This window comes from Lynx canadensis, chromosome B2, assembly GCF_007474595.2.
Source record: "Lynx canadensis isolate LIC74 chromosome B2, mLynCan4.pri.v2, whole genome shotgun sequence".
NCBI lineage: Eukaryota > Metazoa > Chordata > Mammalia > Carnivora > Felidae > Lynx > Lynx canadensis.
The window spans coordinates 124,159,536-124,178,034 of record NC_044307.1 but is presented as its reverse complement, the minus strand read 5'-3'; the positions used below and the strand labels follow the sequence as shown (position 1 = coordinate 124,178,034).

The 18,499-nt window shown below is 45.9% G+C and overlaps 2 protein-coding genes across 2 annotated transcripts in view; both read right to left on the bottom strand.

The window, feature by feature from the left end:
* Positions 1-1,939: 1,939 nt before the first annotated feature.
* On the bottom strand, positions 1,940-5,318 carry SLC35D3 (solute carrier family 35 member D3). The gene is given in 3 exon segments (XM_030316431.1): positions 1,940-3,755; positions 3,758-3,777; positions 4,818-5,318. Coding segments are annotated over 3 exon segments (1,269 nt in total). The 5' UTR covers positions 5,257-5,318; the 3' UTR covers positions 1,940-2,945.
* Positions 5,319-16,019: 10,701 nt separating this feature from the next.
* The window catches only part of PEX7 (peroxisomal biogenesis factor 7), a 77,659-nt gene continuing 75,179 nt past the window's right edge, over positions 16,020-18,499 (bottom strand). The window contains exon 10 of the mRNA XM_030316429.1: positions 16,020-16,503. Coding sequence (XP_030172289.1) covers positions 16,435-16,503 — 69 coding nt within the window. The 3' untranslated portion in view covers positions 16,020-16,434. The remainder of the gene's footprint in view (positions 16,504-18,499) is intronic.

Genomic DNA, 18,499 nt, shown 5'->3' with positions numbered 1-18,499 from the left:
AGACAATAATCTAGTTGTTGCTAGGAAGACATCTTTTAGATGTGATTAATATTTACAGTCTGTAGATTTTGAATAAAGAAGATAAACCCTCCATAATGTGAGTTAGCCTCACTTAATCAGCGGAAGGCCTTAAGAGCAAAGAATCAGGTTTGCAGAAGAAACAATTCTGCCTCAAGACTGCAACATAAACACCCTACCCGAGTTTCCCGCCTGCCAATCTGCCCCACAGATTTTAGATTTGCCAGTCCCCACAACTGCCAATTCCCTGTTCTCCCTCTCTGAGACAGATGACAGATAGATGATAGATAGATATCAGAGATACAGATATAATCTTCATGGTTCTGTTTATCTACAGATACATTTGTATATGAATATATAAATATATGTATATGTGTATATGTGTATGTGTTTGTAGATGTATGTATCTATTCTTGGTCCTGTTTCTCCGGAGAACTCTTTTTTTTTTAATTTTTTTTTTCAACGTTTATTTATTTTTGGGACAGAGAGAGACAGAGCATGAACAGGGGAGGGGCAGAGAGAGAGGGAGACACAGAATGGGAAACAGGCTCCAGGCTCTGAGCCATCAGCCCAGAGCCCGACGCGGGGCTTGAACCCACGGACTGCTAGATCGTGACCTGGCTGAAGTTGGACGCTTAACCGACTGCGCCACCCAGGCGCCCCCAGAGAACTCTTAACTGATAGAGTATTTCTTCAAGTTTGTTGACAGGAAAGAGTTCATCTTTCTGCAATAAATGCAAATCAACAGTTTTGACCAAAAGGGAATTTTTTTTCAGTGAAAACCAATCATGCTATCTTTTTCTCTGAGAATGGCCAGTATAAATGTATATATATATATATATATATGTGTGTGTGTGTGTGTGTGTGTGTGTGTGTGTGTGTGTATACACATATTTCATTCAACTTTGGGGCTTTTCATTAATTCTCTGCTTCACAGAAATGCAACAGGATATGGTCTTGTGGCATGTTGACATTAAAATTCACGCTTCGTCTTAAAGAAGTCATTCTAGGGGCGCCTGGGTGGCTCAGTCGGTTAACCCTCCGACTTCAGCTCAGGTCACGATCTCGCGGTCCGTGAGTTCGAGCCCCGCGTCAGGCTCTGGGCTGATGGCTCAGAGCCCGGAGCCTGCTTCCGATTCTGTGTCTCCCTCTCTCTCTGCCCCTCCCCCGTTCATGCTGTCTCTCTCTGTCTCAAAAATAAATAAACGTTAAAAAAAAAAATTAAAAAAAAATTAAAAAAAAAAAAGAAGTCATTCTAACCCTAGTCAACCGTCTTTAACGGCAGACATATGAGGGCTCTCACATCTTAAATGGCTTGTAGAGGTACCTATGGAAATGAGGACTTGCCTGTGACAACCAATAAACCAGCACCAATCACAAACCGCCATAGTTACCACTTGCTTACCCAGCGTGTGGATCCAAACTGATGAAGCTGAGACTTCCGTTTTTGAGTCTGCTTTGCATTTTGTTGGGATGTTTTGGAAAATAACGAAACATAGAGGATACTGCCATCTGAGAGCCTCAGGAACACGCTGGCAAATAATGAAAGTGACTTCTCTCAAATTACGTCTCTGGAGGGAGCTGAAAGAAAGACTTCCCTCTGGGTGCGCTCTTTACCATTACAACCCAGGCTCCATATTAACTGATGTTGGCCGTGGAGGACTTTTGCTACCTCCAGTAGAGGCAGTATTTTATTTACTTTGTAACAGTTCCCTTGACTGGAAAATGAGAATGTTTTCCTGGTGGTGGTTGTTGTTGTTACTTTTACAGTGGACTGCCAAGCTAATTTAGGAACTTCTCCACGGGGTGGCCCCTACACAGGATATCAGACACCACACATTGAAGACACGCACAAACTACACCACAACAATAGAGCCCGAATGTGTCTAAGACAAATGTATAACAATGTATCTTTTAGCAGAGAGACTCATACTTTATTTTGACAAATTCAAGATAGAAAAATATCATAAAGTGAATATAGCAGTTGCTGTTTTTGTCACAGGGTCTGGGATGTGCAGGGTGACTCGGGAGAGCCGGCTTAACTGGATGGTCTCACTTCTGCTTGGGCTTCAGTGAACACCGAATTATTTCTCAGCCTTTGCATTTGCTTGAAAGAACACAGGATGCAGTAAGACTGGCTTCTCAAAAGGTTATGACATTCAATAATAGATATTATGAAGCAATGAACCCAAACCACCTTTAAAATATTTTTATAATTACTAAAAGCCAACTTCGACCTTCGGGTTTGAAGCTATGAACTCATATATTCAAAACAGCTTTAACATTTTCTACCAATATATAATAGAGTAACAGAGCACTTAATTGTTTTTTTTGAGTGAAGAAAAATGAGAGTAAACCTGATATTTCAGATGACTATAAACAGTAAACGTCAACTCAATATATACGTGTGTATATATGTACGTATACACGCACGTATATATGCATGTGCATAATAACTTCAGTAATATACTCTTGCTCAGCTGGCCATGAACACTGCAGTTCTATCACTGAAGATGTATCCCCGTATGTCCTCTTTGAGCTTATTAAGTGCTGTCATCCTGTCTACACTCCATCTCTGGAGGGGGTGGGTTGAGGAACTCCTAGTGCATGCCGCCCTTCGGTTATGGTTATAAAGACAGAAAATTCACGTGCAGCCTGCACTGAACATATCCCTTCTGCAGCTGAGACCGCCGCCTCACTTTGTTCAGCACCTTCACATTCCTTTGTCTCTGTGATGCCTCAGGTAAACTCAGGCTAAATAATTCACGCAGCTGCTAATTCTGTTGCTGCCAGTGCGTTTCAGCGTCTTTCTTTGCTTCCCTTCCCCACTCCTCAAAGAATAAAACTGTGCGGCCCCTCATTAAAATATGGTATCTCGAACATACAAAATAAGCGTATGTACATATATACATACATGCGTTTCCTTTTCAAGGACTGGGTAACTCCTCATTTTCTATCAAGTAATCCTTCTTCATATACTTGGTTCCCCTGACTAACCGCCACACTTCGAGGTAAGCATCCTTCAGTGACCTCTTGCTCACTTCCTCCGGGCCGCGTGTGATCTGCGAACTCCGAGCCACCAGCGGGACTCCTCTGGGGCCACCCCTTGCCTCTGGCCCACTCTTCTGAGTGGAGCCACCTGCTGCCTTGCCCCCTTCTGACCCTCCATTTCCATCCTCCGCGGGCAGCTCCTCCATGACGAATGGCAGCTGATCTCCACTTGGCTGTGCCTCCTCTCCCCCGGGCCGCGTCTCTAGGTCCTCGTAGTTGCTTTGCTTTCTGGTCTCCAAGAATTTGGCCACACAGTAAATGATGGAGCCCAGGGTGTTCACCACCACGCCGGCAATGAACAGAGAAGTGGGCTCCACGTCGCTGAAGGCCACCATGCCCACTGTGATGGTGGCGATGCTCTTCACCACGCCCACGAAGCTAGTGGTCACCGCCGAGTTGATGTAGGTGCAGTGCAGCGTGGTGAAGTTCATGGCGCAGCCGATCAAGATGCAGGCCGCGAAGATGCAGACCATGGTCGGGTCCTTCCAGCCGGGGAAGGTCCAGGCGCGGATGGAATCGGTGCTGGCGAAGGAGCAGACAACCAGCAGTGGGGTGGCGGACACAGCGATGACGTACTGCGCGGTGAGCGGCCCGTGCTCCGTGTCGGCGCTGGCCTTCTGGATGAGCACCAGATAGGCTGCGTGCACCAGGACTGCCAGCACGCCCGTTACGTACCCGATGGGGTCCCGCCCGTCAGGTCGCCGGCTCCTGGAGCGCCCCAGAGAACCACGGAAGCCAGGGCAGGAAGGAAAAAGAGAAGACACCGGTTGGCGCGGGTGGGTATTCACTGGGGCAATAGGGTGGTAGAGTGATAGAGTTCGCGTCCCAGGTCTGCCCACGGGCATAAATCGGAGAGGCCAGGCTCAGCCAATGCCCAGTTCCAAGCGTGAGCGGAGGCGCCTTCCTGCATACCCCCGGGCGCGGGGGGGGGGGGGGGGGGAGGCACCCTGTCTAGTTTCTGTGCACGACAAAGGACCGGGAGGGAGCAGATACCCTCGGGGTAGGCACGGAGGTCACCCAGGAGCGTCGTACGCTGCCCCCGGTCTGTTGGCCGCGGAAGGAAGACGGATCCCCAGCCAGTGTCTTCTAACCCCAGGCGGGCTGGTCGCCGAGCGAACGCCTCCCTCTCGACCTCCGTGTGAAGGTTCCCGGTTCCCGCCGGCTCCCACCCGACACAGTCCTTCAAGCTCGGCCCTCACGTGGGTCTTAATCCACCCACCCCCGCCCCCACCCCTCCTCGCGCCGGGAGCGCCTCGCGCGGGGCCAGAGACCCTAAACTAGCTCAGGCTGCTCAAGCTTGGTTTCCATCGTCCCCCGCCCCCCACCACTCCAGCCCCGCGTGACCCAGGGAAGTTCACCGCCCCCGCCTCCTGCAAACCCATTCTGCCCCGGCTCCGGCGGCTCTCGACCCTTCCGGGAGGAAGGAAGGGGTGCGGGGCGGAGGAGAGGGGAGGGTGGAGAGGGGAGGCGGTGAGCTGGGAAAGCGGAGAGGACGATAGCTAGTTAGGCAAGGGCGGGGGTCGGAAGCCAGGACTGGGGGGAGGGGTACGCTCTGAAGGAGGAAGTCGGAGCGCCGGGAAAGGCTCGGCGGGGTCTCAGAAGTCCCGTGCGCGAGCCGAGCAACCACATTCAAAGTCTCTCTCTGCCTCGGTCTCCCCACTGGAAGTGCGGGCCTGGCACTAAGCGATCCTCGTAGCCTCGGTCCGGTGGGGTAGGGTGGGCCGGGGGCGGGCGGGGGTCGGGCTCACCTGCCAGGGCGGCGCCGCAGGTGGTGATGAGCACCGCGGCGAGCACCCCGGGCGAGGGCGCGCCGTTCTTGAGCACCAGGACGCCGATGAGCATGGTGACCAGGGGCAGGCAGCGCTTGAAGACCACGTACATGGGCAGGCTGAGGCCGCGCAGGGACCAGAGCGTGAGGCTCGACTGCAGCGTGGAGAGCACGGCGACCCCCGCGAAGGAGCGCGCCAGACTCCAGCCGAAGGGGGGCACGGCGATGAGCCCGAGGCGCCGCAGCAGCTCCAGGCTCAGCGCCGCCGTGGAGCTGGTCAGGCACTGCACCAGGGTCAGGAAGGAGAACTGGTAGCGGCTGATGAGGAACTTGAGCAGGATGTTGAGGGAGCCCGAGAAGACCCCGTGCGCGATGGCCACCGAGATGCCCAGCACGCGGCCCCGGCAGAGCTGCCGCATCGCGCCTGCCGCGCCGCACCCGGCGGTGGCGGAGCTCCGGGACCTGCGGAAGGAGAGCGGAGAAGAGAGCCGGGAGCAGCGGAGCGAGGGCGGCGGGGGTGCCCGCCCAACGCCGCGGCCAAGGGCAGGGGGCGCCGGCTCCCCGCAGAGGGTAGCTCCAGCCAGGCGTCCTCGCCGCTCCACCGCTCCGCGTCCGACTGCCCCGCAGCTCCCGGGAGGCAGTGACGGGGGCGGGGGACTCCGAAAAGTGGCAGGGGTGGGGGGGCTGGTCTGAGAGGAGTGGCGGGAACCCTAGCGACAGCGATTTGTAAGTATGTGACGAGCTGCAATGGGTTGTGTCCCGCGCGGTTTCACAGTCAGGGCGGACGCTCTGCGCCTGGAAGCCCCCGCCGCTGCCGCACGCGGGACCGGACTCGCACCTCTCGGGCACCCCAGCGCCCACCCCTGGGCGCCGCCCCCCCCCCCGCCCCGCCTCCGCAAAAGCCAGAGGCTCCCGCTCGCCTCTTCTTTCCAGCCCCGAACCCAGGAGCGCGGGTTGGGGGATCCCGGGCACAGCCAAAGAAGATTTTAGAAACAACAGCCCTCCAGGGTCGAGCACTGTTTTCGAGAACCGCAACAAGTGACAGCACCCCCAGCAACCCTCCCCCGTCCCCACACCCGCAGCTTCAGCCGCTTTTCTATCCACGGTCCCTCCCGGCGCAGCCGCCGGACCATGTCCAACTGTCGGCCAGGAAATGGAAAAAAGTCGGTGCCAGCTGGCTGCGGGGCTTCCCGGTGCTCGGGCGCCAACGCCCCCACATTGAAGGAACCCACGGCCCCAGGACGCCGCCCCGGAGTGCTTTAGGGCGCTAGGGCTGGCTTCTTCCCGGCGCGGGCAACGCGCTCCCCAGTCAGTGCGCCTTCCAGGGAGGGACCTGGGATTACTCCAGTGGCTCGGGCGGGGGGAGGTTTTTTTTTGTTTTTTTTTTTTAGGGGGGAGGGTCCGTGGCCTCGCCGGGCTGCGTAGCCTGGGGGCGGAGGCAAGGGCACACGTTCCAAGTGGGGCAAAGCCGTGAAATGAGCGTAAAAGCAGAAACTAAGTCTCGGGAGGGAGAACCATCCACTGTTTTGGTGGATCGCGGGGGCGACGGTGCCCCAGGGTGGGCGGGAGCCACTGGCCTCGCTCGGAGGTGGAGGGGGTGTGTTGGCAGGGGAGAGAGGGCGTAGCGGGGGGCAGGAAACCCAGGACCAAGACAGAGCCGAGACTGGACGTAGCTTTCTCTGGATCCCCGGGAACCGAACGCAGCCTAGCGGGTAGTCATTGACTGACTGCTTTGGAGAGCAGGACAACCCCTACCTCCTACCTCCCCCACCGCCGGCCAGCGCAGGTCGGCTTCCCGGCAGGACTTGAGAACTATTTACTTGTCTCGTCCGGCCGGAAGAAAAAGGGAATTCTCAATTACTGCGGGTACAAAGCTTCTGTGACCCTTTGATCTGAATTTCGCTCCCTTGAAAGTAACTCCTAGACCCGGAAACTCAGGAGCGGCAAAGGGGTTCGCTCAGCCCAGATCACAGCCAACAGCCAGGCACAGTTTTCGCGCTGCTTAAAAATTATGGACTTGGCTAGCGTTTGGGAGCGAGGAAGAGAGCTCCAAATTGCTTCGAACCACCTCTCCCTTTCGTTCACTTTTCTTATCCACCCACCTGCAGCAGGATCCCAACCTCCTAACCCTGAACTGCTGCACGAACTAATATGCACGAACCATTTCCTGGGTGATTCTTTCTTCTCCTCCACACTTCCACCTCTGTGCTGAAGGAGACACTTCCAGCCCAGATGTTGAAGCCGCGACAATTTTTACCAGAGCAGAAAAATAATTTACATCGGGTATTGGCAGCATCACCACAGTCCTTATTCTGGGCCAGCTTTCCAGGAGCTGGGAGCTCACTTTGGTGGGAGAGACCTAGGTCTCAACCAGTCCTCCAGCTCACGTGCCCAGCGCCTGGTAGGGCCACTTTCCGCCCCCCCCCCTCAAGTGGACACTCAAGAAAATGCTTACAAATGGCTCAGTGTGTCAACTTTCCAGGAATACCTCTGGAAAGCAATGTACTGAAACCTATGCTTCCGGTTCCCTGGGAAATTCTTTGTTTCTGTTGCTAATAGCTATGGTTACACACTAGTGGCTGCTTCACGGATTCTGTTTTTCATGGGATGTTCTTTTCTTGAGGAAATCGGGTCTGAAGCAAGGGACCCCATGTGTGTAGTATAAGCATATATACAAAGCATAAAAAGTATACTCAGATTTAAAAAAAAACAAACTTTGAAGATTAACTCTTTAAAGAAATCAGCAAATACCAGATCTCTGCTTCTGGGGACCATTCCAATTTAAAGGATGGTTTCTTTAAGCCATCTTAAGTGAACATAATAAAGACCTGTCTGCGTAGACCTAGTTTGGGAATGATTCATTTCTGCCAGCAATTATAATTGCTTCCATTTGTGATACTAACATTAGGTAAAAGATTGGGGCTGATTCAGCTCTCTCACCCTTCTCATTAGGCAAGAAAATTTTGCTTAATATTTGAAAACCTACATTGGCATGAAACAGTTCATTTTCTCCACTTTATTGCATATAATTCTTTTCCATTAGGGCTTTCATTTAAAAAAAATTAATACCATCAGCCACACCAATTACTAGATATCTCCTAAAGAAAAATGGGAAAAACAAGAATACTATGTTTAGCAAGGTTAATTGAACAAGAATGTAGATCTGAAGGTCAAAAAGCTATTTGACCTACTGGTACCAAGGGTCTAGACTCAAGCTCCATTATCTTTGGAGCTACCTAATACATACTGATGGCATTAAAAATCCTTCAGTTCATTCATTTGGCAAACATGCAGAGCAAGTATTTTGGGCCAGGCACTTGGTTAGCCACAGAGGATTCAAAGATGAGCGCTCATCTTAGTTCTCAGGAATTCGCAGGTGCAGGTGAGGCAACACAATGATGCGTATGCAACAGTGGGGTCATGTGGCAGAAACAAGAGACCGCTAAGGAGGGAAATAATATCAGCTTAGAAGGGGGTATCAGAGAAGACTTCCTGGAGGAGGAAATATGTTCTTATTTCATTATTTTTTTTTAAACTTTTTTTTTTCAACGTTTATTTATTTTTGGGACAGAGAGAGACAGAGCTATGAACGGCGAGGGGCAGAGAGAGAGGGAGAACACAGAATCGGAAACAGGCTCCAGGCTCTGAGCCATCAGCCCAGAGCCTGACGCGGGGCTCGAACTCCGGGACCGCGAGATCATGACCTGGCTGAAGTCGGACGCTTAACCGACTGCGCCACCCAGGCGCCCCATTATTCATTATTTTTAATTGTAAAGTAACCCATTCTCAGGACGCCTGGGTGACTCAGTCGGTTAAAGCATCAGACTCTTGATTTTCGCTCAGGTCATGATCTCACAATTCGTGAGATCGAGCTCCACTCAGAGCCTGCTTGCGATTCTCTCTCTCCCTCTCTCTCTTCTCCTCCCCTGTGCACCTTCTCTCTCTCAAAATAAATAAATAAATTTTTAAAAAGTAACCCATTCACATTATAGTATGTAAAAGGAAAACAAACTTTATAACAATAACCAAACATGCTATCTTCAATATTCCCCACCACCAACCCCACACCAACCCCACTGCACAGAGCTGGGGGGTACTGGTGTAAACCTTTAAGTTTTTTATGTATATATATTTACACAAACAGAATCCCCTTTTAAAAAATAATAAAATTAGGACTTTTACATATTTGTCTATAATTTGCTATTTTAAAAAGCATATTGTGGGGCACCTGGGTGGCTCAGTTGGTTAAGCATCCTACTTCGGTTCAGGGCATGACCTCGAGGTTCATGAGTTCGAGCCCCACATCGGGCTCTGTGCTGAGAGCTCAGAGCCTGGAGCCTGCTTCGGAATCTGTGTCTCCCTCTCTCTCTCTGCCCCTCCCCCACTCACTCGTGTGCGCTCTCTCTCTCCTCTCAAAAATAAACATTAAAAAAAATATTTTAAGATATTGTGATAACAAGCCCCTAAGATCTCTGCTTCCTCATATTCACACCTTTGGTTAACCCTCTTACTTTTTACCAGGGCTGGTCTGTGTGACCAATAGGACACAGCAGAAATGATGGTGTCACTCCCCGAGGCTCGGTTATAAAAGACTGAAGCTTCTGTCTTGAATTTTCTTTCTCTTTTATCATTCAGTCTGGAGGAAGCCAGATGCCATGTTATAGGGACACTCAGGCCACCTGTGGAGGGTCCCACCTGGTGAGTATGTGAGGCCTGCTAACGACCAGGTTGATCCAGGTTGATCCTTCAGCCCCTATTGAGCTTCTGATACCTGCAGACCCAGGTGACAGCTTAACTGCACTGTCCTGAGACATTCTGAGCCAGAACAACTCAGCTAAGCTACGCTTGGATTCCTGACCTATAGAAATTCTAAGATAAATAAATGTTTCTTTTAAGCTGCTATGTTTTGGGGTGATCTGTTACACAGAAATAGATAACTAATACACATATCAATAGCAGGGTGTCTTTCCATAGTTCTGTCTTATTCTTTTAAATGACTGTTCTATAGTATAACCTTTCCTCTGTAGACAGGCATCTAGATTTTACCCAACAATGATGTAATGGATACCCTTGGACATTTGTTCTTACATACTCTGTTAGTATTTGGGGTGTCAGGGTACAGACAGGGAATCCTAGGACTGGAACAGCTGAGTTTGTAACTTAAAATCTTTATTGCCATCCAAAATCTATAAAGAACTTATTAAACTCAACGCCCCAAAAGCAAATAATCCAGTTAAGAAATGGGCAGAAGACATGAATAGACATCTTCCCAAAGAAGAAATCCAGATGGCTAATAGACACATGAAAGATGCTCAACATCACTCATCCTCAGGGAAATACAAATCAAAACCACAAGGAGATACCACCTCACACCTGTTAGAATGGCTACAATTAACAACACAAGAAACAACAAGTGTTGGTAAGGATGCAGAGAAAGGGGAACCCTCTTGCATTGTTGGTGGGAATGCAAACTGGTGCAGCTGCTCTGGAAAACTGTGTGGAGGTTCCTCGAAAAGTTAAAAATAGAACTAACCTATGATCCAGCAATTGCACTGCTAGATATTTACTGAAAGGATACAAAAATGCAGATTCGAAGGGTACGTGCACCCCAATGTTTATAGCAGCATTATCAACAATAGCCAGGGCGCCTGGGTGGCTCAGTCGGTTAAGCATCCAGCTTCCGCTCAGGTCATGATCTCACAGTTAGTTGAGTTCAAGCCATGCGACGACGAGCTCTGTGCCGGAAACTGCTTCAGATGCTATGTCTCCCTCTCTTTCTGTCCCTCTCCCACTCGCACTGTCTCTCTCTCTCTCTCTCTCTCTCTCAAAAGTAAACAAACATTGGGGTGCCTGGGTGGCTCAGTCAGTTGAGCGTCCAGCTTCGGCTCAGGTCATGAACTCACAGTTTGTGGGTTCGAGCCCTGCATCCGGCTCTGTGCTGACAGCTTAGAGCCTGGAGCCTGCTTCGAATTCTGTGTCTCCCTCTCTCTCTGCTCCTCCCCCACTCATGCTCTGTCTCTCTCTCTCCTTCAAAAATAAATAAAACATTAAAAAAAATACAAAAATAAACAAACACAATAGCCAAACTATGGAGAGAGTCCAAATGTCCACCGACTGATGAATGGATAAAGATGTGGCATATATACCCACAATGGAATATTTCTCAGCCATCAAAAGGAATGAAATCTTGCCATTTGCGATGATGTGGATGGAGCTAGAGGATATTACGCTCAGTGAAATAAGTCAGACAGAGAATGACAAATACCATATGATTTCACCCATATGTGGAATTTAGGACACAAAACAGATGAACATATAGGAAGAAGGGAGAAAAAGAAAGAGAGAGAAATAACCATAAGAGCCTCTTCACGATAGAGAACCGAGGGTTGATGGGGGGGGGTGGTTGGGCTAAATGGGTGTGGGGCATTAAGGAAGGCATTTGTGTTGAGCACTGGATGTCATATTAAGTGATGAATTACTAAAATCTACTCCTGGAAAGAATATTACACTATGTTAACTAACTAGAATTTAAGTAAAAAACTTGAGAAAAATTAAATTTTTATTGCCAACTGCCTTCCAAAAAGGTATGTACAGTGCTCTCACTTTCACTAATATTGGATATTAGCAATATTTTATTGTTTGCCAAACTGATAAGCAAAAAAATAGAATCAAATCTTTTAACTTGCATTTCTTTATCATCAAATTAGACAAAGTTTGGGTATTTTTTTTAAATTGTATTAAACATTTGCATTTTTACATCTGTCAATTATCTATTGATATCCTTTGTCCACTTTTACGTTTGGCTGTCTCAGTGAGTTTTGAGAGCTCTTTAAATTGTGGATATTAAACCATTTGTTACATATGTTACAAATACACCTTCTACTGTGTCTTCTTTTAGCTTTGCTAATGGTGTGTTTTGTTATTTTAATTTTTGTATGTTATCAGTCCTTTTCTTTAGTCATTTCACATGACTTTCAAATGATGGATAAGAATTTATCAAACCAATATATACCTAAAAATTAATGTAATATCACGTATCAACTATAATAAAAAATGATTCACTGAGCCAAGAACAAGGCAATCCATGCACATGGACTGCCTTGAACAAAGGCAGAAATGAAAACTTGCATTATTTATTCAGGGGAGCCTGTGAGCACATGGGTGTGGAGCACAAAGTTGGTGACCACAAGGAAGATGTGATGCTGCAGAGGGGCAGGGGCCAGCCCCAAAGGACCACAGTCTGATGAGTGAGCTTGAACTTTTTCCTGAGGGCAATCCTATAGGCAGAGAAGGTTTTACACTCCGATTGATGTCATCAGATTGCATTTCTAGATCCATCTCCAGCAGCTGTGTTGGGGAGGATTGCTCCAAGGGCACAAAACTAGAAACAGATACCTCATTTGGGAAGGGATTGGATCATCTGCTGGGGTTGTCCAGAGAAAACTTAACAATGGCATGAACCGGGGCAGCAGTGGTTGGATTGAAGGCCGGGGACAGAATGGAGAAGTATTTTAGGGGAGAAAAGGGACAGGACTTATGTGATGCATCTTCGAGTGGAGAGGTGGGAAAAAGGGAAGGCACAAGAATGGGATTTAGGTCTTTAGTTTGAGCGCCTGGGTGGAGAGTATTGGCACATGGGAAAGCATGTGCCAGAGGAGCCCATTAATGAGAAAGTTGGGTTTGGTTAGAAGAAACTGAGCTGTGGGGAGACCTGGCTGGGGGAGGCAGGAGACACAGACTTCAGCATATCTCTGAAGCAAAAAAATATTTAAGTGGATTATCTCACCCAACAAGAGGCCTGCTAAGAAATCATTGAGTTCATCTTGGGAGAAGCCAAAGGATAGCCAAGTTGGTCAGTTAAAAAGTGCCATGGGCAGAAGAGACAGTAGGCTCTCAGCCTGGATGTCCCTGGGGGTGACATACCTTGGTAGGGTCACTCCAGACCCTGGGGCAGCTTCTTAGCAATTTTGACTTGGAAAACTCCATTTTGTCGCTTCTTTCAGGAATGATCAAGAGCTAGTCACCAGAGAGTTCCACACGTTTACTACTTCTCTGTGGGCCAATTTCTGTTATTCCTAGGAAAGGAAGGCTAGGTGGCAGGACCATGGTTCGGATCTAGTCAGAGCAAGTTTCACATTCCAGCTTCATACCTGTTGGCTCTTAGGACTCCTGAGGGCCTTCATTTCTTTGTCTGGAAAACTGGGAGGGCTTCCTTTCAGGGACATTATAAAAATCAAAGAAATAACACAGAAATCATCTCACATTGTGCCCAGATCAGATCACAGAAGAAGTTGGGGAGGCAGGAGGGATGAAAGCTAAGAGCTCAACAGCTAAGACACAAATGCTGTCCAGATACTGCCCGGCTTGTGAACTACCAAGAAGTTAAAAATCTTGGGAATTCTCTTTCAGGAGAGAATCCAGCCCCTTTCCTTCTAGTTTTCCGATCTTAGCTCCAGGGCACCCACTGGATAAACCCAAACTCTCTCATATTGTGAGACTCTAAGAATCTGAGTTCAGTATTACAGAGTTACTGTTCCACACATCTCTAACATCCTACAAATTGAGGGGGAAAGATCAAGAGAGATGGTAGTTTTTAAATCACAAGTATCTGCTTCAAAAGATACATGACAGATTATTTTAATAAACTCTCTCGCATTCTACAAGGAAAATAAATAAGTAATTTATTTCATTGTAAACATAAATTCACATAGTAAATGTGATCTGGTTAGGTGTTTTTTTTTTTTTTTTAATTTTTTTTTTTCAACGTTTATTTATTTTTGGGACAGAGAGAGACAGAGCATGAATGGGGGAGGGGCAGAGAGAGAGGGAGACACAGAATCGGAAACAGGCTCCAGGCTCTGAGCCATCAGCCCAGAACCTGACGCGGGGCTCGAACTCACGGACCGCGAGATCGTGACCTGGCTGAAGTCGGACGCTTAACCGACTGCGCCACCCAGGCGCCCCAGCTGGTTAGGTGTTTTTAAAGGTCTATTTAAAATTTGGCTGATACAGAGAACACCCACTGTGAACCTGCTTTTACTGAACTGTACTTAGTGTGATGTCACTAGTTCTGGAGGGAAGCGAGAAACAGATTGACGAGCCTCATCATCGCGACAGCTGTAAGGATGTGTCTGAGCTCCTTGTTCCTTACATTGTATTCATGTTAAGAAAGCAGTGTCCTCGTTAGGGGGCTTCTCAAAAACAATTTAAGACTAAAAAGAGTTGGGATGCCTGGGTGGCTCAGCTGGTTAAGCTTTCGACTCTTGATTTCGGCTCAGGTCATGATCTCAAGGTCGTGAGACAGAGCCCAGAGTCGAGCTCTGCACTCTCAGCATGGAGCCTGCTTGGGATTCTGTCTCTCCCTCTCTCTCTGCTCCTCCCCTGCTCACATGCTCTCTCTCTCTCTCTCAAATAAATAAATAAATAAATAAATAAATAAATAAATAAATAAATAAAACATTTAAAAAAAAGTTGTACTTTTCCCCCAGACCATTAATTCATTTAACAAATATTTACAGAGCACCTTCTAGGTACCAGGCATGGTACTAGGATGAAGTCCTTGCCTTAGGTCTTGGGCACTGAACTGTGTACTCAACCAGGCTTCCTATTTATGTTTCTAGGAACAACTTTCTTTCTTTCTTTTCTTTTTTCTTTTCTTTTCTTTTTTTTCTTTCTTCTTCCTTCCTTCCTTTTCTTTCTTTCTTTTTCTTCTTTCTTTCTTTTCTTTCTTTCTTTCTTTCTCTTTTTTTCTTTTTAATGTTTATTTATTTATTTTGAGAGAAAGAGATAGAGAGCTAGCAGGGGAGGGGCAGAGCAGAGACAGAATCTCAAGCAGGCTCTACACCATCAGCGAGGAACCCGGGGCAGGGTTCAAACTCATGAACTGGGAGATCATGACCCCAGCTGAAATCAAGACACACTTAACTGACTGAGCCACCCAGGTGCTCCAAGGAGCAACTTTCTAAAGCACTTTGAGGCATAGATTTTAAAAAGATTTTTTTTTTTAATGTTTATTTATTTTTGAGAGAGAGAAAGAGACAGAGAGTGAACGGAGGAGGGGCAGAGAGAGAGGGAGACACAGAATCTGAAGCAGGCTCCAGGCTCTCAGCTGTCAGCACACAGCCCCATGTGGGGCTCAAACTCACAGACTGTGAGATCATGACCTAAACCGAAGTCAGATACTTAACTGACTGAGCCACCCAGGCTCCCCAAGGCATAAATTTTTAAGCTCCACTCATGGCTTCACTTTATGTCTCCTTTTCTTCTATCTTTTGTGTCATCTTCTTTTTGTATGTTGTAAGCTGTCATTTTTTTTCTGGAACAAGTAAATGTGCAATGTAAATATGTTAATTAGGCAATATACATAGGTTCTAATTTATTTTTGTCGTGATTACTGCAAGTATATTTTGCTTTTTAAAAATCCTCAGTGAGGCGCCTGGGTGGCTCAGTGGGTTGGGCTTTGACTGCTGCTCAGGTCATGATCTCATAGTTGTGAGTTCGAACCCTGCATCAGGCTCTGTGCTGACTGCTCAGAGCCTGGAGCCGGCTTGGGATTCTGTCTTGCTCTCTCTGCCCCTCCCCTGCTTGTGTTCTCTCAAAAATGAATAAACATTAAAAAAATTAAGAATCCTCAAAACCTTGTTAAAAATTTAATGACAAAATATCATATTATATAGTTGCTTGTTTTACCAATTTTTCCCTTTCCACACATTTTGTTTTTACAGGTCATCTGCACTTAGGGATTTTTCAAGGAGATTTAGGGCGGTACTAAGGAGGGTTTATAGTATTACCTAGGGCTACTTTCAAGGGCAACTGCTTGAAACTTATTAGAACCTAACACTTTTTTCCCAGTGACCAATTTTTTAAAAAAATTTGATGGTAGAAAAGTAGGAAACAGAAATATAGAGCAAAGCTTATACTACCTAAAAAGATGTGAATAAATATAAAAAACATGTAAGCTCTTAACTCATAGCATTCCATGTTCTTAAAGCATGCCTCCCATCCTTGAGACAGTCTCATTCAGTCTCTATGTCAAGAACACAGTAGACACTCAATAAATATTGCTGAATAAATCAAATCTATATTAGAGCCCTGTTACTGAACCATAGATACCTCTATATTACATATAGCACTATATTCATATGTATACTATGTTAGAAAAAGCAACCTTGATAGGATGTCATAAAATCATAAGTAATCAAGAGATGTAGTTTATTTTGATTTTTACCAACAGCAGTGATTATATTTTACATCAAAAGTGGCAAATTAAAAATGAAATATATCACTAACAATATAATCTACAGATCTCCCATATTTTAATCCACTTTATAACACAGAGATTACACTTTAATGGATACTACAAGATATTGCATCACATCAATTATTTCTTAGGATTTTAAGAAATATGGCTCATGTACCAGGCTTATATGGTGAACCAAAGTCTTTATCAGCTGCCTCAAAACTGATTCCAGGGTCAATTTTTAAAATTTGAAATCTGCATAGCATATAAAAGCATATCTATGTCATTAATAGTTCATTTATTCCCTGTTAAGTAGTTCTCAGATAATCTCCTTTGTTTCTGACTGGAGGAGTGTATCTCAAGCAGGCATAGTAAGGCAAACAGGATCATATATCTTTATCGTTTCATCCCAAGCACAATCAGCCACCTAGAAAACAAAAAGGAAGTAAGAAGAAATCTTGCCATTTGCAACAACGTGGATAGAACTGGAGGGTATTATGCTAAGTGAAATAGGTCAGAGAAATCATTTGATTTCACTCATATGTGGAATCTGAGAAATGTAACAGATGATCATAAGGGAAGGGTAGGAAAAATAAGATAAAAACAGAGAGGGAGGCAAACCATAAGAGACTCTTAAATACAGAGGACAAACTGAGGGTCGATGGGGGTGAGGAAAATGGGTGATGGGCACTGAAGAGGGCACTTGTTGGGATGAGCACTGGGTGTTGTATATAAGTGATGAATCACTGGAATCTACTCCTGAAGCCAAGACTACACTGTATGTTAGCTGACTTGAGAATAAATTTAAAAAAATGAAAAAAAGAAAGAAAAGAAACATAATCTACAAATGTTCCAGATAGGCAGCAAATGCGGAAGTCATTTAAAGTGGGAGTAGATTCACCCACTGGTAACCATTATTTTAAATAGGAAGGTCTATTTTCCCTTTTTCAGATACACTTCACGGATTGTTTCCAATTGATAGAAGTTGCCTGTAAGGATTTCCTGTCCCCTATGACCTTACCTGGGCCCCACCTCACCTCCGAACCAAATAATCCCCTCTGTGTCCCAAGGTAAATGTTGAAAAAACCCACTCGTAAACTGGGAACCAAAGCACCATGCTAGGTATTATGGGGATAGAAAGGAGATAAAGTATGGCTCTTGCCTTCACAGAATGGTTCACACAAGACCCAAAGTGGGAAGTCCTCTAATAGAGACTCTCAGAGGAGGAACTATCTTAATCCAAGTGGGGTGGTGTCAGAAGACTTCACAAACGCTGTGGCATTCACACTGGCCCTCTTTAGGGGCAGACATGGGAGACAAGGAAATTTAGGTCTAAAAAACCATAAAAACATGAAGAGAAGAAAGTCCATGGTGCTCAGGAACTGTGTTAAAAACCTTGTGAGTATCACAATGTATCAGAGTATAAGATTAACATACAAAATCAACCGTATTTCTATATACTAGCAGGACAGAATTGAAAAATTCATTTGCAATAGTATCAAATAACAAAATACCACATTTAACAAAAGACGTGCAAAACAGCCACACTAAAAATGAAAACACTGCTAGAAGAAATTGAAGAAGGCCTAAATAAATGAGGAACTATGTTCATGGATTCCATATCATTAACAATTTATTCTACCCCCCCCCAATAATTTGTAAATAATTCATTATCTCAGAAGGATTTTTTAATGAAAACGGACAAGATGAATTTTAAAGTTTATGTGGAAATGTAGAGGAACCAGAGCAGCCAAAAGAATCTTGAAAAAGAACAACAAAACTGTACTATTTACACTACCTGACTCAAGACTTACCATAAAATTATAGTAATCAGAACAGTGCAATATAGGTATAAGGATATACAAGTAGATCAAGGAACAGAAGAGAGTTCAGGAATAGACTCCAGACTTGGAAAATACCTTTTCAACCAATGTACCAAAACAATTCAATAGAGAAAGGAAAGTCGTTACAACTAACGGTGCTAGAACTGGATATCCATATGGGAAAAAAAAAAATGAACCTCAGCCCCAACTTCACACCACAAACAAAAAATAATTTCCGGTGGGTGGGCCATAAACCTAAACATAAAAGCTAAACATATAAACCTTTAAGAAGAAAACATAATATATATCATCATATATATATATCTTATATATTCTAAAACAGGCAGAACTTAATCTAAGGTTAAAAAAAAATAGGGTCATGTTTTGTTTTGTTTTGTTTTGTTTTGTTTTGTTTTGTTTTAGTTGGAGGTGGATATGGGGATAGGGAGAGACTGGAAAGAGATAAAAGGGAATTTTGGAGGAAGATGTAAATGTTCTCTATTGCATTGGGATGTAGATTACAGAGTGTATCTGTCAAAACATATATCTAAGACTTGTACATTTTGGTGTATATGAATGATACCTAGAAGTAGTAAGAAT